A 14,536-nucleotide genomic window follows, 5' to 3' on the forward strand; every position below is an offset into this window, starting at 1 on the left:
TGCATCTGAAACGGGGAGGGGGAGATGTCAACTAATTATATTAGGTCATAGAAAAATTAATAAAGCAATTTAGATGGCATGATAGTGCCTCCATGTATACAGGGTACAAGTGAGAGCATTACTTGCTGAAACCATTACGCTTGGAAAATAGGAGGCAATTGTATCTATATAAGTAGAAAAGGCACTATTCTCCTTTGATGTTTTAATCGCCTCCTCCGTAAGGAATCATAAATGTAAAGTCATCAGAATTAAAAATGTATAATTTAAGGGGTAGTGGAATTAACAAGTCGCTATCCGAATCTCAGATGCTTAAGTCGTGAAATTAATAAACTCATACCTTGAGTTTTACTCCATAGGAGCTCCATAGTATACTCGGGTACTGAAGACCCGATGTTAGTTAGAATCTAATTTCAACGGACAAATAAGCTGGTCATTCCAAAGATTAAAGAACCGTTTGATTTCATTAATCCCTTTCAACGTGTCGTGGCTTTTGCGTGCCTCCAAACCTCGTATATTCAGCTCGTTATCAAGACCGTATTTTGTAATTCGATATATCTGATACAAGCTCTCATGCCTCTGCTTTTAGTTGATAGAAAAGGTTTTTGATACCTCTATGTCTAAAAGAATAATTTACAGGTCTTTTCTACAATAAAATACGGGTTGCGTACATGGAATCAATTTTTATTGCATCCTGACAAACTTGATAATCCCTAATTGGTGGATGTACCCCCCTCCCAGTCCCGGGGGCAGTTTTACTTTAGCGCAGGTGCAGTTTTACAAAAGAGTTTGTGGTACTGAACTGTAAGAAAACAGCCACCTGTGTCAAAAATTGCAAGCCTAAAAAATTTGTAATATGTTCGAAATGGAGCAAATAATCCTAAAAGGGGGGTGACTCTGAGGAAAATTCCACCATCATTGTCAGCATCTCTAGAACATTTTTGCAGATTGTTCAAGTTCCTATGTGCCTAAACACAAAATTTTGAATTTTCCCCAAGAAATTTCGCCACGGTTGTTTAGACTGCTCTGAATATGGTATTAAAAACGAACAGAAATTAAACATAAGAAGCAGTTTTTTCAAAGAAAAGTAAAGAGTAATATTAAGACTTATATTAACAGAAATGGTACTATTTAACAGAGGGACCACTGCTCCTCAGCTTCCGACTCTTTGCTCTATGGCTATTTTTTCTCAATGATTATGAAGTGTATAGAGTATAATTTAGAGATGTAAGTATATATATTCACTGTCTATATCAAATAATATACAGTTAATGTGTTTGATATATACAGTTCTATAGTATTTATTTAACCCTGTTGTAGAGTATAATTTCTGTTCATTGTAAGTTTTAATCTGGCTCTTTATTTTTGTATGAAAAAGAAAACTTTGGAAAAGAAAATTAAGTTTCTAGGTTAATGTTTTTTCCCTTTTTGGGCCAATATTTCTTTTTTGTGCCTTGAAGCTCCTTGGCCTAAAGGCTTAAAATTTTAAGTTTTTTACCGATCAGAATTTTCTTTTCAAACCTGGCTTTAGGGGCGCCTTTTCCCCTATTTTATTTTATAATCCAGACACTTCGGCCCTGGAGATTACAAATGAGAGTTTCAAGCTGCTCAGAAAAAACGCTTTTGGCCCCATTGTCAGGCAAATCAGTTTCAATTCCTTTTTGTATGCTGTGGTCCTCTTGGCCCAAATACTTGAGTTGACAGGAAATGTAGGAAAAAAAGGAGATCAAAAGGGATTTTTTCGAGGAGAGGGGTAAATGACAGTAGAATAATATCAGAAAGCCATGACAAGTGAGGCACGTGATCCCAAACGCATAAATAAACCATTTTAAAGATTCGTGAGCAACAAGGGCACTTAAAGCTTGTATAAGTTAAAATTCGTCCTTAAACTTTTCCTTTTTTTCAGTATGCAGCACAACTTTATGGGTCGGGCACTTGTCCAAACTCGTGAGAGAGGAGGACTTGTCTGATACATTCAGTCCGTATGGGGAGATCGTCTCAATCGATTTAATCCCTCCCCGTGGGTGCGCCTACATATGCATGAGTAGGCGTCAGGATGCGTACAAAGCTTTGACCAAGTTGTCCGGTTACAAGCTCCAGGGAAAAGTTATTCAAGTAAGATTTTTATATTTAAGGGCAATTGGTAGCGCTTTAAGCACAAATGATTTCTTTTTTTTGGGGGGGGAGGTTGAAACTTTTGCAGCTCAAAATAAGTAGAGAGGACACAATTGTTTCAGATAATTTAGCTGCACCAGGACAAGTTTTTGATCTTTTATTTGAAAAAGAAACGCTTAGGCCTTTACATCTATTTATGGCATGACAATAAATGAGCATATATACTAATTTCAATTAAAATTGTCTAGAGTGAAGAAAAGATGTTCCTCTATGTTTGCTGGTTGCAGACTTTCCGAACCATTCATTTCCTTTTTCTCCTCCTTTATCAGTCCATTTTTAAGATACTTCAGTTGATTTATCTCTACTCTACTGCCAAATTTTTGTATTTCAAAATTAGAAGTTTATAGAAATCAGATTTTAATCGCTACTATAATTAAATATGAAATATCTTTCTCCTGAATATCCAATAGATTTAAAATGCAAGATTAGTGAAAAAAATACAAATATAAATAAAATTAATACTGTCTATCTGAGGCAATCAGAATTGCCAAAAGTATTGTGTCTGAATTTGCACTGAACGTGGATGCCATTTCAATCAACCCAAAAAGGGGTTCATTGAAATACTTCTGAAAGACTCAAGGGGGCTCCTACATCTCAGCTTTTGTGAAACAAGCAACATTTTAGCACATGCTACGTCTAATAAAATTGTGCCTGAGTTCCGGAGGCCTCAAATTTAATATTTGCTGTCGGGTTCAAGATAGTCTCTCGTTATTGGGAGTTCTCATGGGCATTTGTTCATTTGTGCTTGGACGTTTAAATCGTGTTTGTTATTGAGCTTTGCTTGCTGCTTTTTTTTACCTAATGTTTTGGCCATTATATATATATATATCCCTTGTCTAATATTAATTTTCATCATTTTGCATTTTGATGCTCTTTTGTAATTAATTTAATCCAATTTTTTTACAATGAAGATTAATATTCTCAAAGTTAACCTTTTTTTAATGTGGTGGCTCCTAATAAACATAACTAAAGATTAGAGTTACAGTTGCATATTTAATGCAGTATATGACATCAAATCTAATTGTTGTAAGTATTAGTTCGAGTTTTTACTGCATTTACTAAAATTTTGAGCTTTTGTTCTGTTGTGAAAATTATATTCATGAAAAATTAAGTATGAAAAGAGAAAGAAGAGCAAAGTACAATTTAAATTCAGTGATTAACTACAATTGATATACGAGTCTTATGAGAATTTCTGTTATTTTCTATGTTTTCCTACACACTTTCTAGTTTTTCACCCCCTTTTGCTTCACCCATTTCTTGTAAATAAGCCTTTTTTTTTTGGGGGGGGGGGAGGGTCCGTGAGTTATATAACATATTGTTTATTTTTCTAAACATACTCTCTCCAAATTTAAGTCTTGCTTTCTTCCATACATTATTTGCTTCTTTTGTTTTTATTCTTCCTCAGAGACTAAAAAAAAAATATTAAAACTGCTTAATTGCTTATGGTTTGTTTTTTACTGGCCTTGCTTAAGCGATTGTTCTTAATTTCTAAGGAGTTATCTTTTTTCTCATTTTATGTTTGTTTTCAAACTAATGTTGATTATTTAAGGTAATGAGAAAGAAATTCCTATTCAAATTGACGCATATTTTTTTCCGTTTATTTAACTTACTTCCAAATTAACTGTAATATATTAGCTCTCCATCAGGCTTCCCAGTCACCTTAAATTAATTTTTGTTTATTTGCTTGCAATTCATTTCTTTTGGCGTCACTGAACTTTCGTATTGCTTCTGTGTTCTTAACACAATTGTGTTGCCCAAATTCATGTTTTATCGTGCCAAAACCCAAACGGTGCATCTAAAGCTCCTAAATATGAGTTGAACACAGAGATATCTCAAGTTTGCCTCAATTCACTGGTTAAGTTCAGACAGGCGTGTTAATTGATAAAATTTAAAACACGGCTAATTCGTACTGTACGCATCCAAGGGGGACCACCTCTCCTCACAACTAAAAAAAACATTACCTTATGCATCCTTTTTTTGTGAATTTATTTTCAAAAGTTATTTTTTACCACAGATGAACTTGTTAAAATCACAAAGTCAATTAGTATTAGTCCAATAATAGTTACTTGTATTCAAAGTTTAGATCCCTTCCTCCCTTTGAGTCAATACCCTTCCCTTCTGAGAGAAAACTTGATTTTGGGTCTTAATTCTGATTGATATTGACGCCTTGAAATAACGCTGTAAAGCCTTATTTGGACCATTTTCCCCAAATTTCCCCAAATTAAGTGAAAATGAAAGTTAAAACTGAAGAATGAGCCATACAGTACCATAGCTTTAATTCCAAATCAAAATATGCGGGAAATAGCCACCGGATAGCTCCCCGGAGCACCTTCACGTGCAAAATTGAGTTGGCAAAGAAAATGTAAGATAATTAAAAAAAAATTCGTATAGGAATTCTAACAAATACCCCCAGCGTAAAATTTTCCCTGGAAAATTCACCCCCCCCCCCGGAAATTTCCCTCCCCAAGGAAGATTCTCCCAATGAAAATTTACCCCAAGCACAAAATTGCCGATTTAGGCATTGCTAAATCGTCTGAAGCAATCAAAATCCAAAATGAAGAAGAAAGACAAGACAAGAAAGACAAATGCGATTAGAAGATACGCAAGATCACGTATCAAAACGTGTCAAAAATGAAAATGAATAACATAGCCTCTATACATGTGTATTGCGATGACGTCATGTACCACATAATTTTGAATTGAACTTTTGTTATTTGAATTTTTTATCTGAAGCAATCTCGCTCAGTCGGACTACCTGTCTTGGTTTTTCTACAATTAGCCATGGCTTGATGCCTGCAACTAATTGATTTTAATTCAATCCTGTTATGTTGAATTTTGTTTTTAAATAAATGCTATTTTATCTTAGTTTTCAGTTGCCAATCTTTACAACTATTTATGTTAACTGCAAAAACATTTACGGTGTCTCACCAAAAAGTATAACTTTTTAGTTAAAACGAGAAATACCTGACAAGCGCAAAACCCACTACAAATCGACAAAGATGCCATAAACGATCCAACTGGCTATTAAAGTCATTGGAAGCCTTCAACGTTATATGTGTACCCTGGGGAGCCGTAACTCAACGTAACTCAACTGGAGTTCGTTACTTATAAGGAGAATCAATATATACACGCTTACCACTTGTCGGGTGCGGGGGCTCATATAGGAGTCGGCTACATGTTTTTTATTTTTTTTATTTTTATTAACTGGCATATTGACATTTCTGTCCACTAAAAACGATCTAATAAGGTAACTGTAATAGGGCAATAAGATCTGCGCTCAAGGTTTTTTTTTCCTGAGCTTAAGAATAGACGTAGGAGTCCCACATAGAAATGAATTCGGCACATAAAGAAGATGACAAATACTTTTGGAAAATAAGGTACAAGTGAGATACAAGAAACGGACGGTCAGCACAAAAAAGGTGAAAAACACTAACACCATCAAAGTCAATCGACTTGGACTCCAGTCTATCTAGACCATGTTCAACAGCACTATAGAACACGGAAAAACATGACCCTGCATTATCTGCCAAAGCAAGAGTTTAGAAACAAGGCTAGAAAAATGAGAATGAACTGTAGAGGTTATAGAACTAAAAACTTTATGTTAATGCTTAAGCCAAGAAAAAACTGGAATCAGTTTTCGAAGAATTTATGACCTGTTTCAATTGCTGACACGTTTTGAAAATTGGGATCCTCAATAAATAACACTTCGGAAGTAACGTTTGAACTCAATTTTAGTTTTACGCCACGAAGTTTGCCACGAAGAGGCCAGCTGCAAACTACCCATACTCAAAGCCTTACTCGATTTTTTTCACTGATTTCACTTCAGGACCTTCTTTGCAGAAGAGGCTGTGTTTTTTTTTTTTTTAATCGAACACGGATTATTGTAACAGCAGCTTCCTCAGCTTACTTTAGACAAGATACTTTCAATTGTACAGAAAATCAATTTTGTAGTAATTGATTGATTAATGTAAAATGTTCCCGAACAAACTAAACAAATGGTTTCAAAAATTAACAATGTTCATTTTAAACTTTAATTAGTCATCAGTTTTCTATAAGCTTGAATGAAAAAAAAAATTGGCAAAAAGAAGTAAGCATTAAAATAGCAATACACCCAATCTCATCTGGACTTAAGCTACCCACCCATCCACACCCAACGACCCAGTTTCTTCATGATGATGCTTCTTCATTTCACAAATACATTAGTATTGACTTGCTCTTCAATTTGCAATTCCCTTCTTAGTATTTGCAGAGTAAGCGAGGCATTCCATCTTACACAAAGAAACTCGAGGTCTTCGGAATATTGTTTCTCTATAAACTTTTCCAGCCTTGGTACTGCTTTTTTCAAGTTTTGGAAGAGCTTGGAACTCTTCAAGTCTTTGAAATGTATTTCTTTTAGGAATTCTGGAAAACTTTGATATTTTTTAATAATGGCTCCTTGGTGCAGCCCCAGAAGACCAATTCCACGAAATGCCGCCTCTAAAACGACTGCCGGTGGCCTACTGTCAATAATTTGTATCATTTTTTCAATGATCATATTTATAAATATTTTATCTTTGTCACAGTACCATTTGTCCCATTCTAGACCCACAGCTTCAATTACTTCATTGACTATGCGTAGTCCAAACAGCTGGTCTTGCCATGCTTCTTTGGGTGTCAACAGTTCTTTAACCGGGCCTTTTATCACCTCATCAAAATAAACATAAAAACCATATTCGTTCACAATTAGGAGTGTATGGAGAATATCATAGATCTTGTTCAGCAGCTGATCATCCTGAGAATATTTTATATCCATCTCCTTTTCTTCATCATCCTTCCTTTTCAACCTTTCTTTATTATTTTTTTCATGTATTTTAAAGACTTGTTTTAAGATTCTTACAATTTCAGCCTTTACATCAGGGTCAAATATTTTAGCACCGAAAGTTTTCATACACACGACCAATAAATGTAGCTTTCCCAACAAAACCTCCTTATTTGGCTCGTCGACTAGATTTTCACAAATGGAAAGAAAAACTTTTTTCTTGTATTCTCGGTTTTCTTTACATAGATCGCTGTCTGTTATTATCAAAAATAAATCTTGGCAATGAGAATCCGATATTGTGTCGTCATTTTCAAGCTGTTTTCCATTAATAATTAGCAGCATCTTTTTCTCGGGTATTCCTAACTGAATCTCTATTTCCTTCTTGACATTTTTAATAATTGCATTGGGCTTCACTTCAATTGTTATCATTTTTCCATAATAATTTATGAACAACTTAAGTTTGTCACTTTCACCATTCACGGATGACGGTCTTGCGTCATTGCAGACTTCGGCTTCAACTGTTTCTTCTACCAGAGGGAACATATTACTTGCGCCATTATCTTTGCTTTTGTCAGTCAGGGTTCCACTGTCAGGTTTAGTTTCTTTAGCTGATTTAGGTTCAATATTCTTCGACCTTTCATCCATTTTGGATTTTCGATGCTTTTTAATGGCCCACGTGATTGCTATTCCTGCACAGGAAATCGCAACGGCTAGAGGTATGATCATCATCTTATCACTCTTTTTAAGAAACTAATGGAAATGCCTGGAGATCTTGCCATATATTGTGAAAATGACGTCATGGCTGAATCACAGCTATTATGCTTATAACAATATTGACGTCATACTAATCTACGGTGATTTATATTTATAGAACCTGAAATGGTTTCATACATAAAAATCACGTCATGTTAACTCATGAATGCAAAAAGACAAATAAGACTAATATATTTGAGAAATATTTCATCAGTTCTCAACTCGATATTTTTTAAGGAGAGAAATTTACAAAATGACAAAATCATAACAAAACTAAAAACTTATTAAATTGTGAGGATTTATTTAAATTTAGAAACACTTACGTTTCCGTCAAGTTACGTTACACCAGGTGTTGTTCAGTAAGTGTCCATTACTAAGCGCATGGAGACTTCATATAAAAAAAAACTTTCAGAAACTTTTGTTTTGGCTTTTGTGGATCATGTTAATTTACTGCTCATTTTGTACAGTTTGATGGGGCTAAACACAAAGGCTTCACAAAAGTGCCTCTAGCGATAGAGACTTTACAGTTTATATTTACAAAAAATAATTTCGATTAAGGGGCTATTAACTTATATTTGCTTATGTATGTTGCTTCTGGCGAGTATATATATATATATATATATATATATATATATATATATATATATATATATATATATATATATATATATATATATATATATATATATCCTTTGCAATACTAAAAAACCAAAAACTTTTGGGGTCCTTAAAAGTCCTCATTGACATAATGTAGATTATTAGCCATTTTTATTTAACTTTTCAGATATTATTGTCTACATATTTAATTCAGGTCTAAAAAAAAAAAGGAAAATCTACGAATATATCCACTAACATAATAGTACCAATAAGAATAACATAAATAAATCTGAGGAGTTTCTTCAAGAATTCATCACTTTCATTTACATTTTGTCAATCTTAGCAAAAATCCTCCGCAAAAACGTCCGCAAATGTAGCAAAACAATTTTGTTACACTTCTAATTAATTCCACATTAAAATTAGGGCTTGAGAGCTAACAGATACATAATTTCTCACCCAGTGGCAGAAACACTCGCTTTTCGAGTAAGCTAAGCCAGTGAGCCAGTTACGAGCTAGAAACGATCCGAATTTTGTATTTGAAGCCAGAGCTCTTCGAATTATTGTATCCTCATGAAAGACAGGAGTTTCATCGGAGAATTATTTGCCCTCTAACTACTGTTTCCCCTCACTTCTTGCAAATTTCCGATCATTACCGTGTTATTCTTGCTTGGTTCGACATAAGCCACCTGTATATTTTCCATATTAACGGCCTACTCGGGAAGAGGATAACAATCAAACGAGTATTAGTGAGGAGTTTTTAGCTTAATGACGGTACCATGAACTTCAAAGCCCTCTTTCCAACTATATCTCACGTCGACCTAACACGTCACATTTCTAGAATGATATCATAACAACCATGAAATTTTTTTGGCAAATACAAATTTCTACCATTTATTTGTTCTTGTCTCTCTTTGACCTACCCAATGTATTATTTCTGAAAATTCTCCTGCATTTTGAATAAAGTATTTAATTCTACGTCGCTTTTTAAAAGAAGGGAGGAACCGGAAAGAAGAATTTATTGAGTTGCCACAGGGTAAAATAAAATCGTAGATTTAGGGAGAAATTCCGTTTGGTTTTGGGCATGATTATATAGATAAAACTTCTTGTCGATGCTCGTTTGAAACTAGTAATATTTCTTAGTCTAAGCTAGAGTGTTATGATGTTTAGTCTAAGTTTTTGAAAATAATCTGATAAGTATACTGAGATGCGCAGTAAAACGCGTGATTAAAAAAAGTTATAATATAGCATCAGTCGAAAAGAATAACTTGTAGTAAAAAAAACTTAATTAAAATAGCCAATTATGATTAGTATATTTGGTTATTGTCGATTCTGCTTAACAATAAGATTAGAAGCTACTGTTCAGTACAAGTCATGCTCTAAGACCTCTGAAAATCTTCCAATGTCCCTAAATTTAGTAGTTCGTATCGCTGTTTGAGCATTCAAATATGTTGCTTTTAACAAAGACTATTTATTTAATTTAAACTAATTTAATTTTATTAATAGCCATCTTTTTAATGTTCTTTAGCATCTCAGTTTCCTTTGTCAGTATATTTTTTTGTATTTGCTAGTTTAGCACACTTGGATAAGGTAAGTGTTGCCAAGTGCTACGATGCGAACCGAAAGTCAGCTCCAAATCTGTGTGTAGGGTAAGTAACAAGTCTTATCTCCCAGTGCTCAGACTATATTTGGTCCTAAATTAAGTTGCTACTGAACGATGCATGGGATGTTATTACCCATTTTGGTGACAAAGGGGACTCACTAAAGGATAATTACGAGTTCAGTACTAATTAGACAACACACAACGTTTGGCAACAAAGCGCATCCGGTGTTTCAAAGACTTTCATTTTGGCTATGATTTTTTTTACCTTTCTTCTGTTTTTTATTCGTATGCCGTTTCATTTTGCCACTTAAGGACTAACACTGTATAGTCTATATATGTATAGTTAATATAAATCTTTAATTGGCAATATGAAATTTCGATTAAACAAGCAAATCATATTCATTACTTAAACTAGTAGGATTTCTTTTTTCAAATCTGTTTCGGAAGGAAAATAATCCAATGGTGTCTTTAATATTTTGATTATTATTTATGATCATTAATTACGTGTTTTTGTTCAAAAATATTGAAAATCGAATTTTAGCAATTCTTCACTCATAATGAAATATAGAGGTGCTAAAATATTTCACACGGGGGCTCGTATTCAACGTGGTAAGTATGCTGTTGTTTGATATTTTGATCGCTTCATACAGTAAAGAAACAGTTATAGGAATACAATTTTTACGGTAGGAACATAAAAATAATTTTTGTGGAGAAATTACTTTTAAAAGCAAATGCATTACATCAATTTATTGTGACCCTACTGTCACTATTACTTATCGTAAATTACATTAAGTTCTTTTGAAAAGCATACATTCTGTTTTAAATTCGGTTTTACATTTGTGTTCTTTGACAGATTCCGTTTTGGCAGTTTATAGTTAACAATCCAACTTAGATAAAAAAAAATATCAACGAATAATTAATGATCATAAATGATGATTGGCGCCCGGGCCATAACGCTTTGAAACAGTCATTGCGTATCGCAGCCCCATGATTCACGGAATGAACTTGGATAATTGTTACAAAACTTTTTCTTACTTCTAAATAGCTGGCCTGGGCCCCTGGACGCGGTCTTAAAGGAAAGGACTTCAAGGACTACTGGGAAGTGGAACAAGGTGTTTCCTACATTCCTCTGAACAGAATTGTATCTGCAGAGCAGCTTAGAGAACTTGAAGAAGGAGGCTATTTAGACGAAGAAACTGTTCCTCCGCAATATAAAGGTAGGTCGAGCTGTGGTCAAACGACCTTAACATTTTACTTACTCCATTATAAGGAAAATAAGATGGAGGGATTGACAAATTTTAATTTTTCCTTAAATTTTCATCTTTTTCGCTAGTTTAATTAAGGTAATAGAAAAATTAACTATTATAGAAACGCAGCCGAAAAGTCGATATGATTAGGAGGATAAAGCCTCTTCGAAGGTTTTAGTTCTGGGACATTTTCTGTAGTTTTCACTTATTGTCAAGTAAAAACATTAACAAGTAAAAGTTGCAAAATTTGTTGTCAAACATAAAAAATGGAGTTTTGCAAGTTGAAAAATATTGTATTTTTATGCAGTGTCTATGACACCTTTGCAATGTAAGTCTCTGGAGGGAAGAGGGGCTAACCTCCTTAGCCTCTATGTCACGGATATAGCAAATCGCAGATGTGGGTGATCGATCTATTGCAGCAAATAAAACAAAGTTCAAAACGCAGTTTTGTAGCTTGTGAAGTTACCTGCTAGATATGCTTTATAACAAAATTGTGTTTCACCATAATATTTTGTAGTATTTATAGTCAGGGAATAAAAAAGAAGAAGAGAGATTCATTTCCTGTAATTCCATTCTTAAAAGTGTGCTTTAATCTTATTGGTTCATTTCCATGTCTTACTCTTTTTAAGCCAACCACACTATTCATTATTTCTGGAAGTAACACAACCTTTTCAAAACTAGATGCGTTTTTAAAACCTCTTGTGTGAATTTGTAAGCCAATATAATCATAAACCAGATTCAGTCTAATTGGTTTTGCCGTCTGAAAATTTGAGCCAGTAAAACGAGCAAAAGGTGTATGGGTCATGAAATCGTTTAGATGTACTTACTCTTTCTCTCCATGGATGAATGATAGCAAAACTTAAACTCAAAACTTAAAACTTAAATTCTAGATTTATAACTCTTCGCTCCCTCTTACTGAGCTAACATGAAGTTATCTACATTAAATAACTATTTTCTAATTTTGTGGGATTTCAACTAAATATCCAATTGGGATTCTGCCTAAAGTCTCGGAAAACTGACCGATTTTTGTTTTGTTTTTAAACTCATTTTGGTTTTAAATCAAATAAACCGATTCGTTTAACAAAAGCTATTCGTTTCATCTTCAAGCACAGAAAAAGCTAAAAAAGTACAAATTAAGAATGAAGTTGTTCTTCGTCCCGTCCTATGAGGGAATTGCTTCCCTATGAGGGAAGCATGACAAAAAGGGGATCAAACAACACGGCTAAACAGTGGCTATTTTTTTTTTTTTTTAATGCTTTTAGCACTGTTAAAAATAAATGAAAAAACTGAAAAGATGAAGCTCAAATGTACCCTGAGAAAAAACAACGCCATCAAGTGTTGGCGAGCAAAATTTTAAAGCTAAATATATGAACCCAAATAAAAGTATTTGTTCTATTAAACTTATTCTCTACTTCAGCTTTGCTTCACTCTTTTGCTTATAATTTTGGACTTCAACTAATTAGAACTAAACCTACTTCAAACTTTTTCTGATTTTGCTGAATATAATCTAACTGTCTGTGTTGCCAGCAGTTTTTAATATCTATTGTCCGCAAGTGACAGCGCTAATGATTCCCTTCTATTAACATTCTGATTTTCTTTGGACCTGTTGCCCTACGTCTTTTGCCCTGTGTTTTAATTCAATTGAAGGAAATTACCAAATTTCTCGATTTTTGAGCTTATCTATTATAATAGTTTCAAATCGATCAAACTGTTCAATAGTCTAAATAACCTAGGCGTACGAATTGAAGTGTGTGTGTGGGGGATTTCCCCTAGGTTCCCCCTTAGATTTTGAAAAATACATTTTCTGATTTTTCTATTGGAAATATATTTTTTTTGGTATTTTTATTGAGGAAAATCAAAGAAGAAACTATCCCTACTAGATTTTGAAAGACATATTTGACCTCTAATCAAAATTTCTTTTGAATTGAGCCCTTTGAAGTCAATTAACAAGCATATCGTTTTTCAATTAATCAAGTTTATCAAATTATTGAGTTGCTTAAGTTAATATAATTTGACTTATGACAAATTAAATCAAACTTGTACAGTTGTCGACCACAGTTTGACAAGGGGAGTTTTCTGAGACATTTTTACGCCGACTAATTAATCTAGCTGATCTTATGAAGGTATATTAATCTATATATATAAAAATAAGTTGTCTGTGTCTGGATCTGTGGATGGATCAGGTAACGTCATGTTTGTTCGCATATGACGTCTGAATTATTTCACACTAATACAAAAGAAGAAAAAAACTAAAAAAGGTAAAAACTACAAAAAAAACTAAAAAGAAAAAAACTAAAAAAGCTAAAAAACTAAAAAAAACTAAAAAAAAGGTAAAAATCTAATAACTAAAAAAACGGAAAAAAATAAAAAAAGGCAAAAACTACAAAAAAAAAAACTAATAAAAAAACTAAAAAAGCTAAAAAACTAAAAAAACTAAAAAAAACTAAAAAAAGGTAAAAAACTAAAAAAAAACTAAAAACTAAAAAAGAAAAAAACTAAAAAAAAAGGAAAAAACTGAAAAATAAAAGAGAAAAAGAAAACTAAAAAAATATGAATAAATATATATAAAAATAAGTTGTTTGTGGGTTATGTCTGTCTGTCTGTCTGTCGAGTGACGTCGTGTTTGTCCGCATATGACGTCTGAATTATTTCACACTAATACAAAAGAAGAAAAAAAAACTAAAAAAGGTAAAAACTACAAAAAAAACTAAAAAGAAAAAAAACTAAAAAAGCTAAAAAACTAAAAAAAACTAAAAAAAGGTAAAAAAACTAAAAACTAAAAAAAAAACTGAAAAAACTAAAAAAAGGCAAAAACTAAAAAAAACAACTAAAAACTAATAAAAAAACTAAAAAAGCTAAAAAACTAAAAAAACTAAAAAAAGGTAAAAAACAAAAAAAAACTAAAAACTAAAAAAGAAAAAACTAAAAAAAAGGAAAAAACTGAAAAATAAGAGAAAAAGAAAACTAAAAAAATATTAATAAATATAAAAAATATAAATATAAATATAATATAAATTAGCAATCAACAAAGCACCGAGACACAAATGACGACCGGGACACAGGGAGTATAAATGACGACCAGGACATAAGTAAAAAAAAACTAAAAAAACTAAAAAAATGGTAAAAACTACAAAAAAACTAAAAACTAATAAAAAAACTAAAAAATCTAAAAATCTAAATAAACTAAAAAAGAAAAAAAAGAAAAAAGGAAAAAAATAAAGGAGAAAAACAAAACTAAAAAACGAATGTATATACAGACCGGGACACCGGGATACAAATGACGACCGGGACACAGGGAATATAAATGACGACCGGGACACAGGGACACAACTACAATGGGGACGCCGGGGGGCACAGGGGGATATAAAT

At 32.9% G+C, this 14,536-nt stretch overlaps 1 protein-coding gene across 1 annotated transcript in view; it reads left to right on the forward strand.

Moving 5' to 3' along the window:
- Window positions 1-14,536, forward strand: part of LOC136036945 (SR-related and CTD-associated factor 4-like) — a 126,465-nt gene that overhangs the window by 43,474 nt on the left and 68,455 nt on the right. The window contains exons 8-9 of the mRNA XM_065719338.1: window positions 1,904-2,112; window positions 10,966-11,137. Coding sequence (XP_065575410.1) covers window positions 1,904-2,112; window positions 10,966-11,137 — 381 coding nt within the window. The remainder of the gene's footprint in view (window positions 1-1,903; window positions 2,113-10,965; window positions 11,138-14,536) is intronic.

Source organism: Artemia franciscana, chromosome 2 (genome assembly GCF_032884065.1).
Source record: "Artemia franciscana chromosome 2, ASM3288406v1, whole genome shotgun sequence".
NCBI lineage: Eukaryota > Metazoa > Arthropoda > Branchiopoda > Anostraca > Artemiidae > Artemia > Artemia franciscana.